Raw genomic sequence first — 21,950 nt, forward strand, 5'->3', positions numbered from 1 at the left:
TATTAAAGAGAGGTTGGTTAAAGAGTACAAACATACAGTTAGATAGAAGGAATAAGCTCTAGAATTCGATAGCACAGCAGGATAACTATAGTTAATGATAAAATATTGTATATTTCAAAATAGCTAGAAGATTTGAAATTTTCTCAACAAAAAGACATGATAAATGTTTGAGGTGATGAATATCCTAAATACCCAGACTTGATCATTACAAATTCTATGCATGTATCAAAATTTTCCATGTACCCCATAAATATATACAAATATTATGTATCAACAAAAAAATTGCATTTTCTTCTTGCATCCAGTGCTTCTATTGGCAAATCAGATTTTTTTCAATTATTATTTGTTGAGGAGATGCAAAATGTCAACACTGTTTTCATATTGGGGTTTTAATTTTTTTAATTGCAATGTTTTTGTGTTCAGCTGATCATGTTATGTCTCTGGATGATTTTAGAATTTTTACTTTGTTATTTATGTTGCTAGATTTCACTACACATGTGGTGTCTTTTCATAATTTTCTCTATGAGCACTTTAAATACAGGGTCATCAATTTTTCTTCATTTCTCCATAATTCTTGGTTACTATTTCTTAAAATATTTCCTTCTGTCTGTTTATATTTTCCTTCTAGGACTTTCATATAAAATCTAGTCAGTCTTCACATTACTTTCACGCTTTTCAACTTTGTATCCCTTTCTGATATCTTAAGGAAAAGTAGAGTCTCTAGACCAAATATTCTAGCTTTGGAATTCACTCTTCAACTTTACACATTTCTGCTATTCAATCTATTGCTTTTAACCATCATATTTTTCACACAATCCTAGAGAAATGGTGGTGGCCCAAACAAAGGTAATGCAAGTGAGAACAGAGAGAGATGGAAACATTTGGATTATCATTCAAGAAATATAATAAACATGACTTGGTAATAGATGGTGAGAGAAAAGAGTTGAAAATATTCTGGTTCTGGCCTGAGCAAATGGGTGAGTGGGCAGCAATGTTTACGGAGAACAGGAGGGCAGTTTGGACTTGTCCAACGGGATCAGTCTCCTATCAGAATTGGAGAGACTGAACCATGCTCCCCTGAGAGAACAACCGCTTATGACAAATTTTAACTAATTTGTGTGCCTGCAAATAACCTATTGGTCAAATTTGTTGAAACTGCTGCAATCTTTTCAACTCATTTCAAATACATGAATTTTTAGAATTACAAGGAGCCTGTGGATACAAGAACATCGGATTGAGCGTACAAACAGGAACTTGCTGTTCCTAAAAAATGTATTTCATAGTTTTTGGAGGCAAGAGATGAGTTTTGGGAAGACAAAAATATGAATAAAAGCAATGTACTCTAATATTTCTTACATCAGAGTAAGACCTAAGTACCGTGCCGCAGGCAGTCAGTACAGACAAAGCACGGAGAAGCGCACAGACCGTGACTCGCGTCTTTGGCGCTCGCGCCCTCTCCCGTCCCAAGGATCAGACACGAGAGACGCTGCCTCATAGTCTCGCGAGAGGAACGGGGCTAGCTGCTCCTCCGATTCTCCCAGCCCAGCCATGCGACCTCCCACCTGCTGAGACACGGAATCTGAAAAACCCCAGGGGCTTCTGGGAATCGTAGTTCCGGGTGGGATGCGGTCGGCCGGCCATGCCCGTCTCCTTCTTACGCATGCGCGATTCCGAGCTGGCCCAAGAAGTTCGTAGCCTTTGTCAGGCCCGGGATGGGAGGTGAGTTGGTTGTTCTGATGCCGCTCCTCTTCGCTTGGCCTCGGTGGTGGCCCCTCGGGAGTCGTTCTGTAGCGAGTCGCGGCTGGAGTGCGCGTTTGTGGAAAGGGCCACGAGAACGACCATGATCCGCATCCCTCACTCTCTGGCCTGAATTCCGGCCCCGGGGACAGGAGTCCGAGCGTGGTGCCGGCGGGTGCGCGACAGGGGGCCGGCGTGGCGGGCGCGGGTCCTGGGCGGGTGCCCGGAGCGCGGCGGGATTTGTCTGCGCTCCTTGTGTCTCGGCGGCAGCCCTGGCAACATCTCTTCCAGGCTTTCGGTCCCCCTAGGGACAGCTCCAAACGGCAGGGACAGGCATCTGAGGACCCAGCCTCAGGGATGTTGTTCCCGGCTTCAGCGCCCTAGGACCCAGGCAGGTGCTAAAGTGAAGAAGAAACCCGGCCCGACCTGACCGAGACATTTCAGCAGAGCTCCGGAGGGAAGGAAGGAAGGAGGACCACGAGGCTTTGGGGACTTCTAACTAGTCCACCCAGAGAAGTCTGCATTGGGGGGAAGAGCAGAATCTTCAGAACAAGAAGGAGGTGGTGGTCATGGAGACAGATGTGACCGAAATGCCCGAGAAAAGAGGTGAGACTTGCTCAAGTGTTGAGCCTGTGGCGTGGAAGGGTGAGATTCTCACTCCTGAAGTGGGGAGGTGGCTCTTAGAGAGGGCTGTGTTTCCATTGTCTTGGTCATGGATGGGCTTTCTGAGTGAAACTGGAGGGTTTGGTATGCGATCACCCCTCTTTCCACTGCAGCTGTATGCACAATGGACCCTTCAAAGCTATCCCCCAAATGTGAGTGGAACATTAGCTTCTAAAGCATGAGCAAAGCCTCAATTGCCTCATTTTCTCACACGCTCTTTCTCCAGAATGATGATCCCAGTCTAGTCTCCATCATTGGGGCTGAGAATTTATCTTTTTTTCTTGGTCAAAATATTTTGTTTTACATAGAAAAAAACAGGCATAGTAGTCAGTGACTAACTTCCAGTTATTCTAGGCCAGTGTTTCTTGAAGTTTGGTCGGTGATCTCCTACATCAGAATTCTCCTTGGGGTGCTTGTTAGATTTCTAGATTGCACCCCAGACTCAACTAGTGATAATGACTTTCAGGTAGAGTCCAGCAATCAATATTTATAAATACGCTTGCAGGGTGATTTTTTGAGAACCATTTAATATAGATTAAGCTGGGAAATTAACTGACATATTCTAATTTCTAGATCAGAGAGTGCCATCTTCCAGAATGTGTTATGATGGTAACAACTGAATTTGAGCCCCAAGTAGCAACATATCTGTACATTCTCCATGATCCTGGGAGATCGTTGGTTGTTTTGGGCTCCCTTCAGTCTCAGTGTTTGTAGGGAGCACATGTATTATGATGAAGGAGTTTTTAGTCTTGTAATCTGAGTGACTAGATCGGTCTAGGTTCCCTTGTTACTGCTTTCTTGCCTTTAGCTCTGTCTTCCCAGAATTCTCCCCTTTGTCAAGAGGAGAACACAGAAGAGGGAGAAGTGGCAGCTCTGCGCCTCACAGCCAGATCCCAGGTGAGTGTGTCTCTATTATTGGAATTACACCCTATTTCTCAGATGCACACCCTTCTTTTTGATGTGGAGTTTCTTTTTCCACTAGAGCCCATCTAGAGAGTTGAGTTCTAATTCTAAGAGACTTAGTCAGGAAACTAATGGACTCAGTAGAAAATGTCTTATTCTTACCCATAATATTAAATGGATTTCTTCTCCATTTAGTTTTTATTGTCCCTCAACAGGCAGGTAAGCAACATTTCCCATTTTTAGTCTACTATGATAATTTCTGTGCTTGGTAATATGGGAAACTATTTTAAAGATAATGTGGTGCATTGTAAGAAAACTTCTCTAGAGGAAACAACATGTATATGACTTTAAGTAGGAATTTAAGTACCTTAAATGTTGGAGGTGATTGTAAAATAGTAAGTACTCAGAGAATTCAAAGGAGGAAAAAGAAAAGACTATAAAGGCTTAATTTAGAGTTGGACTCGGTGGCTCAGCCTGTAATCCTTTGGGAGACTGAGGTGAGTGGATTACCTGAGCCCGCGGGTTCAAGACCAGTCGGGGCAACTTGGTGAGACCTCATCTCTACAATAAATAAAAAATGATCCAAGCATGGTAGTGTGCGCCTGTAGTTCTGGCTACTTGGAAGGCTGAGGTGGAAGGATTGCTGGAACCCAGCAGGTTGACGCTAGGGTGGCCGTGAATATGCCACTGCCCTCCAGCTTGGGCCACGGAGTGAGACTCCAACTCAAAAAAAAAAAAAAAGGCTTAATTTAAAGAATTAAAATCCAGCTCTCTGAGATAATGAATGCAAAGGTCTCATCATGTCTGCAAGTTACTTTTATATTGTTGCTTCTCTCTCCTAAAGGGCAAATATGGCAAATATTAAGAATTGTTGAATTTAGGTGGTTGTTCTATATAGGTGATTATTATATTTGTCTTTCAACTTTTGTATGTTTGAAAATTTTATTAAAAGAAATAGGATAGGAAAAAAGAAGCTTTGCATATTTTGTGTGGCATCCCACAACCCAAAGATTCTTCTATCAGCCTTTCTCTTTGCTACTATAATCCAAGGTATAAAAAGTAGATATTGCAGATTGGTAACATTGGTAAAAGTGACCTATCAGGGCCCTTTATATACTTGCCTGTCTCCATTGGCTTCTCGACTGCCTTAGATTAGCCTCAAAGGCTTTCTCAGTCAAGAAGCTTTAAGTTGCTACTGGTGAAAGCTCAACTCAAACTGGCCTGAGCAAAAAAGAGTTATCTGACTAACATGACTGAAAAATTCAAGTCTGCCTAGACATAAGTCTCAAGCAGTAACATTAAACCTATTCTCCCCATTTCACTGATCTTTATTTTTTTGCTCTCCAGAGGTTTTTCTCCTAGTGTTGGCCTCTAACAAGTTTAGGCTTATATCTTTCCATGTTGAAGGCCAGAGAAAAAGGACAGCTTTTCTCCTAATCATCCCTGCAGTAGAAGTGCTGGGATTGACTCTGATGGAGTATTAGGCCATTTCTGGACCAGTTATTGGCTAGATCTAAATGTAATTCTCTATGGAATATGCCTACACACACATACAAACGTGCCTCCCACCCATGAATCAGAGGATGTCGGTACTGCCTAAACTTCAAAGACTAGAAGTGGCTGGACATAGAGCTAGAGGAAAATCAGGGTACAGGTACCAGAAGAAAGGTTAATATTTTATATATTTTGATATTAGATTCAAGAAGTGGATTGAACCTCTTATGAGTTGATGAAAAAGCTAAACTGCAAAATATTTACAGAGGTTTATTCTGAGCCAAATATGAGTGATATAAGCCTATGGCACAGTCCCAACAAGTCCTGAGAACATGTGCCCAAAGTGGTTGAATTACAGCTTGCTTTTAAACATTTTTAGGGAGGCAAAAAATACAAATCAATACATGTGAGGTTCTACATTGGTTGGGCCCAGAAAGGTGGGACATCTCCAAGTGGGAGCCTACAAGCCAGAGGTAGAGTCAAAGGATTTCTCTTTGGCATTTGGTAGCTAGTTTAAGCTCTGTCTAAAAAACTTGAAATCAATAAAAGAAATAATCGAATTAAGATGGTGGGATTGTGGAAACCAAGGTTCTTGTTATATTGAAAGCCTCTAAGTAGCGTGCTTTCAATTCTTGCTCATTGTAATAGCACAGACATACAAAAACATAAAGGTATAATTACTACTTCCCTCCCCAAATTCAGTTCCTTACCTCTCTCCACTAAGAGTAACAGTTTAGTGTATATTTTTCCATATTTTTTTGTTGAGCTTGCACCACTGTTTTCTGATATGATATACTGTATTTACTTCCATTTATTCCCTAGTACCCAACCTAGTTATTATATTTTGTTTGGGATGGCTTATTCTATAAACAGGATGTGGCTTTGTAAAAAACTTTTTCGTAAGGGAAATTTACTCATTCACATGTAATATGTATGTTTCAAATGTTCCTTGCCATGTGATTTTCATAATTCTGTTTCCTGTACTTTCTTTGTTTTGTGTGTGTGTGTTAGTGCCATGTGTGCAATTATTTGCATTTTTGTTGTACTGATTTCTTTTCTTCTAAATGGTTGGCAGTTAATCCTAGTGTTAATTTACTTGTGTATGTTCAATTCTAGGATCAAGGTTATTTTTCCTTATACTGTCTTTTCTACTTAGTGGCTACTTAGTGATTTTTACATTTTATTTTCAAAGGGTGATCCTTTTATTGCATCTCAAATTATTTCCATTAATGTGAACTTTACTTTGAAATAATTTTAGACATAAGAAATGTTGCAAATAGCACAAAGATTTGTATATATATGTTTCATCTAGATTCTCTAAAAGTTAACACTTTATTTTGCTTTATTATTCTTTCTCCAAAATCAGGACATTGATATTGGTATAATACTATAACCTACTGACCTTATTCAGGTTTTCTAGCTGTCTTATTTTTCTGTTTTCAAAGTTTCTGCTTTTATTCTGCAATTCTTTATTTTCCTTTGTTCTTTTTATAACTTGATATATATACCTCACTCATTTATTTGATTTTTTTTTTTAAAGAAATTGAAATATTTTAAGCTATGAAATTTCCTGTTAATACAGTTTTAGCCATTTGGCATTGATTTTATATTTTCATTATTATTTTGATATTTTGATTTTTTTCAATTATCAATTATTTCCATGTTCTATTTTCATTTGGTATTTATTGAAATTTATTTTACTTCTTGCAAATACTTCTTGAATGTTTAAATAGAAAGGTGTTTTCTATCCAGTTATAGCATTTGGTGTATATTTATTTCAGTAACCTTGAAATATTATTCCCATTGTCTATAACTTTACTTAAAGGGGCATGTTCAATACTAATATGTACGTCTCCTTTTAGTTTTTTTTATGTTTTGCTTTATAGAAATGTAATCTTGTGATAGTTTATACATAAACATTTGTGAATTATATCTATACTCTTTATTTTTTGTAGTCATTTTCCAATTTAGTGCTTTTTGCCTTGAATTAATTCATGTTTAACTGGATTGTTGCTTGCTGCCATTTTTTTCATTCCTTAACTTTTCTATTTACAAGTTCTATAATACAGTTCATCTTGTGATTGGCTAGCTTGATTCTTAAAATTTTTAATAGGACTCAGGTGAATTATGCAGATGTACCTTTTGTTCTACTTATATTTTACTTTCTCAAACTTTTCACTCACTCATGGGCTCATATTTTAATAATTTATTCCCCCAGAAAAATTATAATCTTCCAATGGAGAAACCACAGTCTTATTTTGGTTCTCATATTGAATCTATTACAGTGTGTCTGGCACATAATCGATACCTCTTACATAGAATACTTGATGTCTGAATACCATTAGAATACTTGTTGTTTATTGCAGTCACTTCCTCTGTTGAGTGTATCTCAGGTCTTTACTCAAAGGCCAGGAGAACCAGGGATGAAAGGGAGGCTATCAAGTGAAAGATAGTGAAAAAATAAATAATATATATGTTTTGTGTCCTAGGAAACAGTGACGTTCAAGGATGTGGCCATGGACTTTACACCAGAGGAGTGGGGGAAGCTGGATCCTGCCCAAAGGGATGTGATGCTGGAAAACTATAGGAACCTGGTCGCACTTTGTAAGACTGTATTCTCATTGTCACTCCAGAAACTGCTTGTGGGGCATCATTACTTTATTGCAAGTGAAATAGCTTAACATAGCCTTCACTTTTGCATTACGGAACTAAAAAGCGTTTATTCTTTTGAGCTAGAGAAAATCCGTTTCAGCTCTAGGACCTTGGTGAGATGTCTGTGCTTATTTTGTATCAGGATTCTTTGGATTTAAGTGATAGAAACCTTGAGTTGGGGAGGGTCTCACTGTCTTGCTCAGGCTTGAGTGCAGTGGCACAATTACAGCTCACCTCAGCCTCAACCTCCTGGCCTCAGGTGATTTTGCTACCTCAGCTTCCTGAATAGCTGGGACTCTGGCTTGCCACCACACCTGGCAACTTTTTTTGATTTGTTTTTGTTTTTTGTAGAGATGAGATCTTGTTATGTTGCCTAGGCTGCTTTCAAACTTCTGGGTTCAAGTGATCCTCTCACCTCAGCTTCTCAGAGTGCTGTATTAAAGCCATGAGCCATTGTGCCCAGTCTCCAGTGATAGAAACTTAATTCACACTAGCTTAAAGAGGAAAAAAAAATGTATTTCAGGGAATTCAGTATACTGTCAGTATTTCTTTTTTTTTTTCCTTATTGAGTCAAGGTCTCACTCTGTCACCCAGGCTGGAATATAGTGGCCAAGTCACAGCCTTAGCCTCCTGAACCCAGCTAATTGTTTCACCTCAGCCTCCCAAGTAACTAGGACTATAGGCATACGCCACCACGCCTGGCTAATTTTGTTTTTGTTTTTGTTTTTTGTAGAGAGGTTTCACTGTGTTACCTAGACTGGTCTCAAACTCCCGGGCTCAAGCAGTCCTCCTGGCTCAGCCTTCCAAAGTGCTAGGATTACAGGCATGACCCACCACACCGAACCAGGAATTTATTTTATTTGTTTATTTGTTTATAATCAGTTGTCTTGGTTTTGCCTTATATTAGCTTTATTTTTAAGGTCTCCCCATGTGGCAAAGATTGCCATTGGCAGCCCTGGGATTACGTTATTCTTCTAGAGAGCTAATGAAAAAAAGAAAAGGATTCTATTCTGAGAGTTTTCACAAATCAAGTCACATGTTCATCAGCAAAACAGTCACTAGAACCAGAGAGAGTGCTCTGTGTTTAGTTCTAGGTCTTGTGCCACTCCTCTGTGTATGTGTCTGTGTGTGTGTGTGTGTGTGTGTGTGTGTGTGTGTGTGTGTGTGTGTATGTGTGTATACATGTGCACAAGCATGCATATGTTTGAGGGGTAGTAGGGACTATGTTAGTCCCTCCCAAATCTCGTATAACAAATCCCCCAAGAAAGTAACTTCTAGTAACTGAGAAAAGAGAAAAGGAAAGACTTTCAAGGACAAAAACTCAGGTTACCATAGCCACAATTTTGTGGTACTGCCACTAAGGTCCCACTTTTCCCATCTTCTTTACTGAAATAAGGACTAATCCACAATATCTCTGAAACTTTGTCGCATAATAAGGAAATAAGGAGAAATTCTGTTCTTTTTTGACAGGTGAAAACATCTCTCTTCACAAACCAAATTTTTAACTCCCTACCAGGCTCAGACTCCTGCTGCATATACTTTAAGCTCCATTTAGAAGCCCATCCTCCCTTACTCCAGAGCTTTTTGTAATATCTTGTATTCGTAGATCAAGGGATGAGAATTGTACTCCAGTATAGATTGTGCCCATCACAAATAATGAAGTCCCATATTTTTTTTCTCTTTCTTATTTTTCATTTCTTTTTTTTTCTTTTTTTAAAATGAACAGGGCTTCCAGTTTCCGAAACTGAGAACTATAAACTGGAGAATGGAAAAGAAGCATTGAAGCTTGAGAGAAAAGCCCCCAAACGCAGCTATTCAGGTAAGTCTAATAGATCAGAGTCTTTAAAAATGATAGCCCTGCAAGACAGTGAAGAAGTGGCACTTTTCATTGCTTAAAAAAGATTATTAGAAGTGCCTGTGTGCCTTTATTTTTAAAATAGTGCAGCATTTTAAATGCAATACAGAAGTTCAGAAAATAAAATCACATTCATATATCCATCACCAACATTAAACACATGCTAATATTTGGCTTCATTTGCCTCATTTTTTCTCTTCTTTTCTTCCTTTACAATATAAAATGCACAAAACTATCATAATTGTACAATTCTGAGTTTTCATCAGTTGAACACATTCATGTAACTAGTGCCTAGATCAAGAAAACAACCTTACCAGCACCACTAGAAGCACCCTTATGCCTTCTTTCAGCCACCACCCTCCTCCCAAGAGTAGCCTTATCCTAACTTGTAGCGCTCTAGGTTAGTTTCAACTGTTCTTGAACTTTATAAAAATGGAATCACATTATACATACATACTCTTATATCTGGCTTCCTTTACTGAACATTAGCTGTGAGATACATTCATGTTGTTATTTGTTCATATTCATTGTTATATAGTCTTTCATTATGTCAGTATACCAGTTTATCATACTTCTAAAGATGGGCATTTGTGTAGCTTCTAGTTTTTGGCTAGATGCTGTGTACATTTTCTTACATGTCTTTTGGTGAACACATATATCTGTTGGATAATATATACATATTCAGGGAATTCGATATATTATCAAGATCATATATAATTGTTGGATCATAGGGTAGGTGCATGTTCACTTTTGATAGACACCGCCAAAGAGGTTTCTAAAGTCATCGTACATGTTACATTCCCATTAGCATAACATATGAATTCTAGTTGCTCCACATTCTTGGTAGCACTTACTATTGTCTGTTTTCATTTTAGCCATTCTTATGGGAATATGGTATCTTTTACTTTTTAAAAAATAAAAAAATTATGTATTTAGTTAGTCTTTTTATTCTCATTCTCCCTTAGAAGTAACCAGTATAGGCCGGGCTCGGTGGCTCAGCCTGTAATCCCAGCACTTTGGGAGGCCGAGGCGAGTGGATTGCCTGAGCCCACAGGTTCGAGAACCACCTGGGTAATTTGGCAAGACCTCGTCTCTACAATAAATCAAAAACTAGCCAGGTGTGGTAGCGCACACCTGTAGTTCCGGCTGCTTGGAAGGCTGAGGCGGAGGGATCGCCGGAGCCCAGCAGGTTGAGGCTGAGGTGGCCGGGAGCATGCCACTGCACTCCAATCTGGGCAACAGAGGGAGACTCCAACTCAAAAAAAAAAAGTAACCAGTATATCTTGAAGTTGGTGTGAATCATTCCAACGTTTGCATGTGTATGTGTATGCATGCACACACATATATGTGTATATAAAACAGTGTGTGCCGGACTCGGTGGCTCAGCCTATAATCCCGCGCCTTTGGGAGGCTGAGGTGAGTGTATTGCCTGAGCCCGCGGGTTCGAGACCCACCTGGGCAGGCAAGACCTCATCTCTACAATAAAATTAAAAAATTAGCCGGGCATGGTAGCGCGCACCTGTAATTCCGGCTACTCGGAAGACTGAGGCAGAAGGATCGCTGGAGCCCAGCAGGTCGAGGCTGCAGTGGCCGGGAGCGGCCACTGCACTCCAGTCTGGGCAACAGAGTGAGACTCCAACTCAAAAAAAAAACAAACAAAAAAAAACAGTGTGTATACTTTTTCTTCTGTAATCTAATTTTTAAACTTCACATTGTATTTTGATATTAATTTGTTAATGCATATGAATTGTGTTTATTCATTTTAACCACTGTGGAGTGAATCCATTATGTGAAGAAACTGAACAGTTTATTTTTACTTTCTTGCCATTCGTTAACAGAGTTGCAGTGATTATCCTTTTATTGATTCCATGTGTTAGTCTTGAGAGCTGGTTTAGAGTAGATAACTGGAAGAAGAATGACAGGTCTTAACTACTCATATATTTAGCTTTACTAGTAACTGCCAAGTTTCTTTCAGCATCCTGGCCAACACTTGAAGTTATTGGACTTGTTCATTTTTGTCAATCTGATGGATGCAAAATGATTTTTATGTTTTTAAACTTGCATTTTTCTGAGTGATAAATAAAAGTGAGTTTGAGCATTTCATGGTAATTGGCTGTTCAAGATTTTTCTGTGAATTACCTATTGATTACCAGTTTTTAAAAATTGTGCTGTTCATATCTTTCTCTTGATTTGTTGGGGTTCTTTATATATTTTAGATACTAATATATGACAGAGGCAGCGTTGGAAATCATTGAGAAAAAAAATTGATTCTTCCAATTTTGGCTTTATTTTGTGATTTCTTAAGTATATAGATTTTTGTTTTTTTAATTGGAGTCTCTCACTCTGTCGCCCAGGCTGGAGTGCAGTGGCACGCTCCCGGCCACCGTAGCCTTGACCTGCTGGGCTCTGGCAATCCTTCCACCTCAGCCTTCCAAGCAGCCGGAACTATAGGCACGCGCTACCACGCCCGGCTAATTTTTGATTTTTGGTAGAGACAAGGTCTCACCAAGTTGCCCCACGGGCTCAGGCAATCCACTCACCTAGGCCCCCCAAAGTGCTGGGATTACAGGCTGAGCCACTGAGCCTGGCCTGCATATAGAATTTTTAAGTTTTAATTTCAGATTTATCAATTTTTTTCTGGACTGTTTATTTGAACTGTCTATGTTATCCCAATGTCAGAAAGATAATCTGTGTATTATTCTAAAATTTCAAGTTTTGTTTTCCAGGTATTTATATTTGTATATGGTGTGAAATAGGAAACTGATTCCATCTTTTTCCATGCTTAACATCAATAGTTCAGCATCATTATTGGATGACTCTTTTGTTATTGACTTGAATGCTAACTCTCTGGTAAACCCAGTTTCCCTACCTACCTGTATCTGTTTCTAGGCTTTGTAGTTTACTTGTCTATCTACGCTCCAATACCATTCTAGTGTAATTGCTATAATTAATAGTGTGTATGTCTCATAAACAAAATCTTCACTGAATATTATTCTTTTTTAAAATCTGATTCTTTTGAATACTATAAGTTTTTTAATCTTTCCCTGTGTTGATGGATATGCCTGTTTCTCCTTGTAAGCCTATCAGTTTTTGTTACTTGCCTACTCACCACCCTTCCCCTTTTATAGGGTGTCATTGCTATTTTCTTAGCGTTCTGCAAGAACTCTTCATATATGAGATTTTTATCCCTTGTCACGTTACAGATAGTTTTTCTAGTTTTTGCTTTTCAGTTTTACTATGCTTTTTGATGTGCAAATGTGATGTTTTGTTATCTTTTCCTTTTAATTACTATTTTAAAAGGTTTTTATTACTATTTTAAAAAGGTTTTATTAAAAGGTTTTTATATAAGGCTATATAAATCTAACTATCTGTTTAGTTACCTCTCTGTACTGGTTTTCTAATATATTTGTACTTTAATTTTTTTCCCTTAAATCCTCAATCCATTTGGAATTGCCTCTTTCTTATCTGAGTATATTTTCTTAGTCTTCTTTTTGAACCATTAAATGTTTAAATTTCTCAAGATTTGATTTTAATCTCCTTTTATATACCCGAGCCATAAATTTGAGTGCTTATATAGGCCAGAAGATAATATAACTGAGTGAAGCAAGCAGGGTTGGAACTGGTAAACTGGAGGAGCATAGGAGTAGCTATTACTTCATGAGCTCTAGCTCAAGGGCTACCAAACTTTTTATGTAAAGAGCTAGATAGTAAGTAATTGGGCTTTGTAGGACATGGTCTCTCTGCAACTATTAAATCTGCCATGGTAGCATGAAAGCAGCCTTAGACATTATATATACATGAATGGGTATGGCTGTGTTCCAGTAAAACTTTATTTAGAAAAGTAAGCAGCAAGCTGCAGTTGCCAGTCTGCTTTAGCAGGTTGTTGTCTTTCAGTATGTTTCTAGTTGTTTTCAAGAGAAGCCCCAAATTTGCATTTTTTTCTCAAATCTTCCTATTTTTAAATGTTAGCAACTAATTGTTAAAATTTTTACAAATAGTGTGACACAAGGAAAACATGTCTGAGGTTAGGTTTAGCCAACTGGTCACCTGTTTGCAGCATCTACTTTCTCCTTCAATAGTATAATCATTACCACAACCAATTACCTTCTATCCCAAATTGGTGTTTCCATCCTAGACCTCTCCTCAGAGCTCCAGTTCTGAACATCTGTGTAACCATTTGATGTCTCCAGTTGCTTATGTCAAAGACACTTCAATACATATTTTAAACTGAATACCTAAAATATGTCCAAATTCCCCATTCCCAACTGGATCCTTTTCCACTAATTGTTTTAATGATACTCATTGTCTTATCAAATCATACATACCAGAAATCTATAAATGGTCATACATTCCACCCCCCTCCTTTATCCACTTCATATTGTATTTACCTACTTATATTCTAAATATTTCTTCACTGTGAGCATTCCTTCATATCCCTTTTGTTTGCCTGGACTACTGTGATAACCTCTTTGATCCCACCTTTGTCCCACATACTCCATTCTCTACATCATATTGAAAGTGATGTTTTCAAAATCAAATCTAATCTTTGCTTAAAACATTTCAACGGCTTCTCATTGCCTTCAGAATAACAGACACAATCCTTGAGACCTACGAAGTCTTGCAAAATCTGGCTTTTACTCATTATTCCAACCTTATTTCACAGCCTGCTGCTTACTTTTCTAAATAAAGTTTTACTGAAACACAGCCATACCCATTCATGTATGTATTATCCCAGGCTGCTTTCATACTATCATGGCATCTACCATCTCTTTTTTGTTTTATAGCAATTCTTAATGGTTTGACATCAAAGGACCTAATGCAAGTCTAAAAATTATTTAAAACTCTAAAGAGATTTTCTTTATGTAGGTTGTATCTACCAATATTTGCTGTATTAGAAATTAAAGCAAAAATTTAAACTATTAGTTAATGCATTTAATAATAATTATAGGCCTATATACATCTTAGCACAGTATAATTTTTATAAAAAGCAGCTATTTTCAGAAACCAACTTCTGAATGCAATTTATTGTGATATGTTGTTTTAGTTGAAGAGTATGAAGAAAACCAAAGCATAATTAGAAAAGGAAGGAGTGTTGTATAGTCTTTTCAGATAAATATGGCTATCCTTCTTTGAAACAACTCCAAAACTGAACAAGTGGTAATTTCTTAAAGAGTAGGTACAATGTGGAATCTAAGGCCATATCCATAAGTTTTTTGTACTCTAGTAAAATAAAATCTGTTGATCTTTCAGAAAATATTGGTTTATTGAATTATGCAGATCTTACATGTTGGCACTTTATGAGGGGAGACCCAAAAAAAACCCCAGAATTATCTTTTGGAGGACGGGGCCCTTGTAGTACATTCAGAATTTGTTCCTCTGAATCAAAAAGTAAACCAAAGTTTCTATCTGGAAGTTTTGAAAAGGTTTTGTTATGATTTGCAGAAGAAACATCTCAAGTTATGGCAAAGAGGTGACTGGTTGTTCCACCATGACAATGCACCCACCCACACCATACTGAGTGTTCAGCAGTTTTTGACCAAAAAGAGCATGACGTGTGCCCTACATTCCCTATTCACCTGATCTCTCCCCAAGCAACTTTTTTTTGTTTCTCCAATGAAAAAAGTCCTCAAAGGGAAATGTTTTGCTGATGTGGAAGAAGTGAAACAAAAAACAGCAGAAGCACTAAAAGGCATCAAAATGGACGAGTTCAAAAACTGTTTTGAGCAGTGGAAAAAAGCATTTTGATAGATGTATTGCATCAAACGGAGTGTACTTTGAAGGTGACTGAAGTTTAAACATGTAAGAATAAATACACAATTTTTAATACTTAAATTCTGGGGTTTTTTGGGTCCCCCCTCATATATTATACTATTTTAAGGGACGGGGTTCTCTTCCCCAGGCTGGAGTCCATTGGCATGATCATAGCTCACTGTAACCTTGAACTTTGGGGCTTAACCAGTCTTCCCGCCTCAGTCTCCTAAGTAGCAACAACTACATGTCCATGCTTACTTTTTTATTTTTTGTAGGGATAGGGTCTTACTATGTTGCCCAGGCTGGTCTTGAACTCCTGGCCTCCAACTCTCCTCCCACCTTGGCCTCCCAAAGTGTTGAAATTACAGGTGTGAGCCACTGTGCCCCGTTGCAATATTTTTTTAAATTACAGTCTTTAATATCACAACTGACCTTATCAGAAAAGTCTTTTAAGTTTTAGGAAGCTGTCAAGCTCTGATTCCAGAGTCCATCTTCTTAACCACTGTGCTTTTCTGGAATATCCCTCTTACCTCAGGGCTTTTGTGCATATTCCCTCCACCAGAAATGCTCACATCAATGATTTTGTATCTGTCACCTGAAACACTCACCAAACCCCAGTACCAACCCTCCTTTCAATCAGTAAAGCCTCTCCGTCTTATTTTCCTACTTCTATTTTTTTCATAGCATCATTTTCCTTTTATTTCTCAGTACTTTCAACATGTGTAGTTTTATGTTTATTTGTGAGTGCTATATTAAATTATTTCTTCCTATATGTGCATAGTGACTGTTTTTCCCCAGTGACTAGTACAAAGCCTAATACATGGTAAATATTCAGTAAATATTTGTTTAATAGAATAGAGTGAAGATGCATAGATAAATGAATGAATAGGATTTATTTGATGTATGAAAAGAGACACACATCTAACTTCATTTTCTTCTAAATGGTTAATCAGTTGCCATGGCACCATGTATTACAAAAAACAACTGTGTCTTTTGTTCACCGACTGAAATATCATCTTCATATTATCTTTAATTCTTGCCTGTACTTGAGTCTATTTCTGAATTTGTTACTTCTTTTTTATTCATCTCTTTATTCCTTAATTTACACTGTGTAAATTATTTTGTCCTTACAAAATAGTTTTATATTAGATACAAAAATTCTAGTATATTCATAGTAGATATATTTAAAGCGATTTAGCTTCCATCTTTGCCCCTCTCTCCTCTGTTCTGATATTTTCCCTATTGGTAAACATTTTTATTAGTTTTTCACTTATCCTTGTTTGGTTTTTAAATACATAAATAATGTATATATTTATATTTCCCCCTTATTTCTACACAACACAATAGCAAACTATGCACACTTATTTACACCTTGCTTTCTTCCCCTAACAGTATATTTGGATCACTTTATAGCAATATTTAGAGATCTTTCTCTTTTTTTTTTTTTTTTTTTTTTGAGTTGGAGTCTCACTCTGTCGCCCAGACTGGAGTGCAGTGGCCGCTCCCGGCCACGGCAGCCTCGACCTGCTGGGCTCCGGCAATCCTTCCGCCTCAGCCTTCCGAGTAGCCGAAATTACAGGCGCGCGCTACCACACCCAGCTGATTTTTTTATTTATTGTAGAGATGAGGTCTCGCTGCCCAGGTGGGTCTCGAACCCGCCGGCTCTGGCAATCCACTCACCTCAGCCTCCCAAAGGCGCGGGATTACAGGCTGAGCCACCGAGCCCGGCGATCTTTCTCATTTTTAAAAAGTTGCATAGTACTCCATCTTTTGTATTCACTTTATGGTCAGTCATTTATGTATAGTAGGACACGTTACTGGTCATGTCATACCTCAGTTAGTGTCTGAATGAATAGCCTTGTGCATGTATCATTTTATATATTTGTTATATATTTGAGAGATCATAGGAAATTTTTGATTAGGAATAAGTTATAATAGCATTGTGAGGAAGCCTAAGCTGACAGTGGAATGCATGTTTGATGTGAGTAGGATTGGAAGACTAGAAACTTAGAAGTCATAACTGTATTCTATACTAAGATGATAACTGCCTGGGAACTTATTACAACAGTAGGTATTCTATAAAATATTGTTTCTCCCCATCCTGATCTAGTGTACTCACTGCCTGTGCATCCACTGATGTACTGATTCATCAGCATCTTTTCACCCACGTTTCTGATCATCTTTCCCCTCTTCTGACTCTCCTGGATAGAGTATACACATTTTCTCTGCACATACTGAGAGTTTATTTCTGTCCATTTGTTTCTCTGTAAATCACCTAATAAGAGTCAAATCCGCTTGTTCCTTGAAGGCATGCTTTTCACTTTGATTAACTCTTACCTGTTACAGAACTGCCTTTTTTTGAGCACAGAAAATGAAGGAAATTTGCATTTCCAATGTCTTTCAGACTTGGAGACGAGACGTGAGAGTGATGATTCAACTTCATTGCAAGATTTTTCCAAAGAAGAGTCTTGCCAGGTTGCAATAATAGACAGACTGACAAGGAATAATGTTTATGACTCCAACTTAGAAACAGCTCTTGAATGTGAAAATTGGTTAGAGAATCAGCAAGGAAATCAGGAGAGATGTTTAAGAGAAATGTTCACCCATATGAATTCATTCTCTGAGGAAAGAGACCATAGGCATGATGTATATTGGAAAAACTTCAGTCAGAAGTCTGTCCTTATTACAGAAGACAGAGTTCCAAAAGGAGCCTATGCCTTTCATACACTTGAAAAAAGATTGAATCAGAAATCAAACTTACTAAAAAAGCAGAGAATGTATAAAGAGAAAAAACCTCATAAATGTGATGATTGTGGTGAACTCTTCACCTACCATTCAGTGCTTATTCGACACCAGAGAGTTCATACAGGAGAAAAGCCCTATACCTGCAATGAATGTGGGAAATCTTTTAGCCACAGAGCAAATTTAACTAAACATCAGAGAACTCATACTAGAATTCTCTTTGAGTGCAGTGAGTGCAAGAAAAGCTTTACAGAAAGCTCATCCCTTGCAGTACATCAGAAAATTCACATTGGAGAAAGACCTTATGAATGCAATGAATGTGGGAAAGGTTTTAATCGAAGTACACATCTTGTGCAGCATCAGTTGATTCATACTGGAGTGAAGCCTTATGAATGTAATGAATGTGATAAAGCTTTTATTCATTCATCAGCACTCATTAAACATCAAAGAACTCATACTGGAGAGAAACCCTATAAATGTCAAGAATGTGGGAAAGCCTTTAGCCATTGCTCATCCCTAACTAAGCATCAGAGAGTTCATACTGGGGAAAAGCCATATGAGTGTAGTGAATGTGGAAAAACTTTTAGTCAGAGCACACATCTTGTTCAGCATCAGAGAATTCATACTGGAGAAAAACCTTATGAATGTAATGAATGTGGGAAAACCTTTAGCCGGAGCTCAAATTTTGCTAAACATCAAAGAATTCATATTGGAAAGAAACCCTACAAATGTAGTGAATGTGGCAAAGCCTTCATTCATTCATCAGCTCTTATCCAACATCAGAGAACTCATACTGGAGAGAAACCCTTTAGATGTAATGAATGTGGGAAAAGTTTTAAGTGTAGCTCATCCCTCATCCGACATCAAAGAATTCACACTGAAGAGCAACTCTGAAAAATCACTGAATGTGAAGAAATGTAAGTCTGTTTATTCACTATGTTGAATACCTGAGCGTTTAAGTGGAAGACCCACGATATACACTTGAGAACCAATTCTATATGTATCTAATTTCATTTTCTTAATATATAGTTTTGAGCCATGTGCAGGATGTTCCTTGTGTCCATTAATTTGACAGTTATGAAAACTTCTTTTCAGAGATTTCAATATTTTCATCCCTAACCTCCTAATTCTATCTGTGGAAATTCAAGAAATCCCAGAGTAAGTAGCAGTTATAAACATGAAATTCAGTTTTCCCTTTTCTTGGTCATATCGGTGCTTTGTTGTAGCCTCTTACTTTGTAAAGTAATTCTTATTTCATAGATTAGGATGAGGGCTTATATCTTTATCATCAGGAAGACATAGTTATTATTTATTACTTCTTGAATCCCAACTACAGATCCTGTTATACAGATTGTGTCATTTCTCCAGAGAGTGTCATTTCTTTTGTATTAGCCTTGAAAATTAAAAAGTCTAAGAGTTAGAAGTTGCTTCTTCCCCTGAAAAGTCTCTGTGTAATTTGATGAACATAACTGGAATGTATTTACAGAAGATTCTAAGTTATGTTCACATGGATTACGTTGGTCATAAATTTATATAATTGTTATCCCTTATGCTATGGAGTATTTCCTTTATTTTCCATTTTCGTGGGCATTTCCCTGAAGTAAAACAATGGGTCAAAGTTTTAACTAGTTGTTGATCAAGTTCCTCTTTTCTTATCCTTGGCATTGAATGAATCTTTGGTTTTCTATAATCAAAATATTAAGGAGAGTTCATTTCTCTACATTATCCCGCTTTCTGCAAGCTATGCTGTGTTACTTTTCGAAAAAGCCCCAGGGATATTGAGGGTCTAAAAAGTTGATGGGTTCAATGTGTTATTATATTTAGGGTCCCAGTCAAGAAGAACTGAAGCAACTGTGAAACACTAGGGAATACTTTCCTGTCAGGTATGGAAAATAACACCAAGAAGACTCCTCTCTTTACTCACTTGAGGATAAGCAGCTTCCCTTCATAAAGAAGTTGCCATTTCTCTGGCCTTTAAATTTACCCACATTTTTGTTGTTATTATCTACATATTGGTTGGTCTTTATCCCAGACCTCTAAGGAAAGTAGGCAAGGCATGAAACCACAATGGTATAGTTGTATAATTTACATGAGTGACCAAAGACCAGTGGTGGGATTAGAACACAAAAGCAAAGTTTCAAACAAATATTAAAATATAGAAGTATCAACTTGTTATTGTTACTCTAGTATATATTACATATTGTATGAAACAACTGTATAAAATTTTAGCAAAAGCATAATTAATCATAGATATCTCTTTCCTCTCCTGATTTCTATCCTTCATGACCAATTCATACTCCTTCCCCTTCCACATTATCTCTGATACTTCTCATTATTCCCTCTCAGTAGACTTTAGTTTTGTGATTGAAGAAATTTAGAAAGATTGAGTTTAAAGAAGTGGTGGTAGTGGAGAGCACCATCATTAAGGATAAATGGAGTATAAATCCAGTAATATGAAAATCAGAGGAAATGAGTGATGAAAGGATCCTTCAGAAAGATATGTTTAAATTAACAAAAAAACTATTAAAGGGGGTCAGGGTGGGTGGGAAAGCTTAGGGACTGAGAGATCAGGGTAGAGGAATGACTGATTCAACAAAATACTGGAAAAGGAGCTCAACTCTTTTCATTACCTTAATAGTATTAACTATTTAGAACAGAAATTCTGTGGCCTGGACTCATGGACTAATTCTGGCCTACCATCTGTTTCTGTAAATAACCTTTTATTGGAACTCAGCCATACTCATTAATTTACATGTTGTCGTTGTTTTTGTGTGCAATGGCAGAGTTGGGTAGCTGCTGCAGAGATTATGTCTTTGGGCTATAACAAAGTGCCATAGACTGGGTGACTTAAAAACAACAGAAATACATTTCTCACGATTTTGGAGACTGGGAAGTCCAAGATCAAGGTACCTGCAGATACAGGATCTGGTGTGGGCCTACTTCTTGGTTAATATAAGGCATCTTTTCACTGTGTGCTCACATGGTAAAAGGGGAGAAGTCTGGTCTCTTCAGTCCCTTATTAAAGTGCTAGTCCCACTCATGAGGGCTCCATCTTCATGACCTAATCATTTCTGAAACACCCATCTTCTCATACCATCATATAGCTTATTAGGTTTTAACATATGAACTTTGGAAGACATATTTACCCCATAGCAGATTGTATGTCCCCCTAAACCTAAAATCTTTACTATATGACACTTGACAGAAAATTTAATGTTACAGAAGAGTATGTTAGAGATAATTGGAGTCAGGAAAATAAAAGAGATGGGAAATGATGCATCAAAATAAAACTCTAGAGAATGATATAATAAACACTGGAGACTCAGAAGGAGGAGGGGGGAAGGAATGCAGGGATAGAAAATCACCTATTGGGTTATATTGGGTGTGCACAGGTGGGGTTGGTGAATACCCTTAAAGCCCATGCCAAAACCATTTTAACCCCCTAAAGCTATTGAAATAAAGAACATATATATATATATATATATATATGTATGTATTCATATATATAGGTATATACCAGGGTTGCCAAAAATATGTATATACATTCGCTCAAAAGAGGCTATTAATCAAATGAATGCTACTATCATGTGACAGGCAGAAAGTAGAATTGATCAGTGCAACCATCCACCAAGTGTGACTTGTTATTGGTTTATATTGAGTATTACAATTTTAATATGGTTTTTTCCTTTCTTAAAATGTGTATACTTTTTTTGGCACCCTCTGTATATATGTATGTATAGATATAGGATGTTAACTATATACTGTCAAGAGAATTCAAATTATGGAAACTTTCAATATGCCAAATGCTTGAGTATAAAATTCATTTGGGGGCCAAAATTTGACTAAGGGAATGAGGCCAACATGGGCTTTTCAAAATTGAGTTTAAGTTCTGCTGTCCTCACTTAGAAGTTACGTGACCTTGAAAAAAGTTACTCTCTCTGACTTTCAGTTTCTTTAAATTAGGTTTAAACAATGGGAATAAATCATCTCCTAAGAGTATCATGAAAATTAAGTAAGACTGCATATAAAGGACTTGACACACAATAAATAGCTATAGAGAAGACCTCCCCTTCATGCTTGCACTCTTTCTCCATTTCTCTCTCTCTCTCTATATATATATATGGCTAAACATCAGTCAGTAGAAGTTACTTAA

General features: G+C 37.6%; 1 protein-coding gene across 5 annotated transcripts; it reads left to right on the forward strand.

Moving 5' to 3' along the window:
- The first annotated feature begins 1,649 nt into the window (after positions 1-1,649).
- Positions 1,650-19,383, forward strand: ZNF286A (zinc finger protein 286A). 5 transcript variants are annotated; one of them, XM_021710413.1, is made up of 6 exons: positions 1,665-1,719; positions 2,029-2,343; positions 3,209-3,297; positions 7,287-7,401; positions 9,176-9,268; positions 17,460-18,960. In XM_021710413.1, exons 2-6 carry the CDS (start codon positions 2,307-2,309, stop codon positions 18,689-18,691), a joined length of 1,566 nt encoding a protein of 521 aa, XP_021566088.1. In that variant the 5' UTR covers positions 1,665-1,719; positions 2,029-2,306; the 3' UTR covers positions 18,692-18,960. The 5 variants fall into 5 exon arrangements, with proteins under 5 accessions (XP_021566090.1, XP_021566091.1, XP_021566088.1 ...); XM_021710414.1 differs by having other exon boundaries at positions 1,686-1,719; positions 2,185-2,343; XM_021710415.1 differs by lacking the exon at positions 2,029-2,343 and having other exon boundaries at positions 1,650-1,719.
- Positions 19,384-21,950: the final 2,567 nt, after the last annotated feature.

Source organism: Carlito syrichta, unplaced genomic scaffold (assembly GCF_000164805.1).
Source record: "Carlito syrichta isolate Samal-C Ts95f unplaced genomic scaffold, Tarsius_syrichta-2.0.1 Scaffold288909, whole genome shotgun sequence".
In the NCBI taxonomy this organism is placed as follows: Eukaryota; Metazoa; Chordata; class Mammalia; order Primates; family Tarsiidae; genus Carlito; species Carlito syrichta.

What these genes read in the sequence shown, in the direction of transcription:
- ZNF286A (XM_021710413.1), top strand. Translation starts at nt 2,307, where the DNA reads ATGGAGACAGATGTGACCGAAATGCCCGAGAAAAGAG. An exon ending in CGAAATGCCCGAGAAAAGAG is followed by an intron (nt 2,344 to 3,208) that starts GTGAGACTTGCT and finishes TCTTGCCTTTAG; the next exon opens with CTCTGTCTTCCCAGAATTCT. An exon ending in TAGGAACCTGGTCGCACTTT is followed by an intron (nt 7,402 to 9,175) that starts GTAAGACTGTAT and finishes TAAAATGAACAG; the next exon opens with GGCTTCCAGTTTCCGAAACT.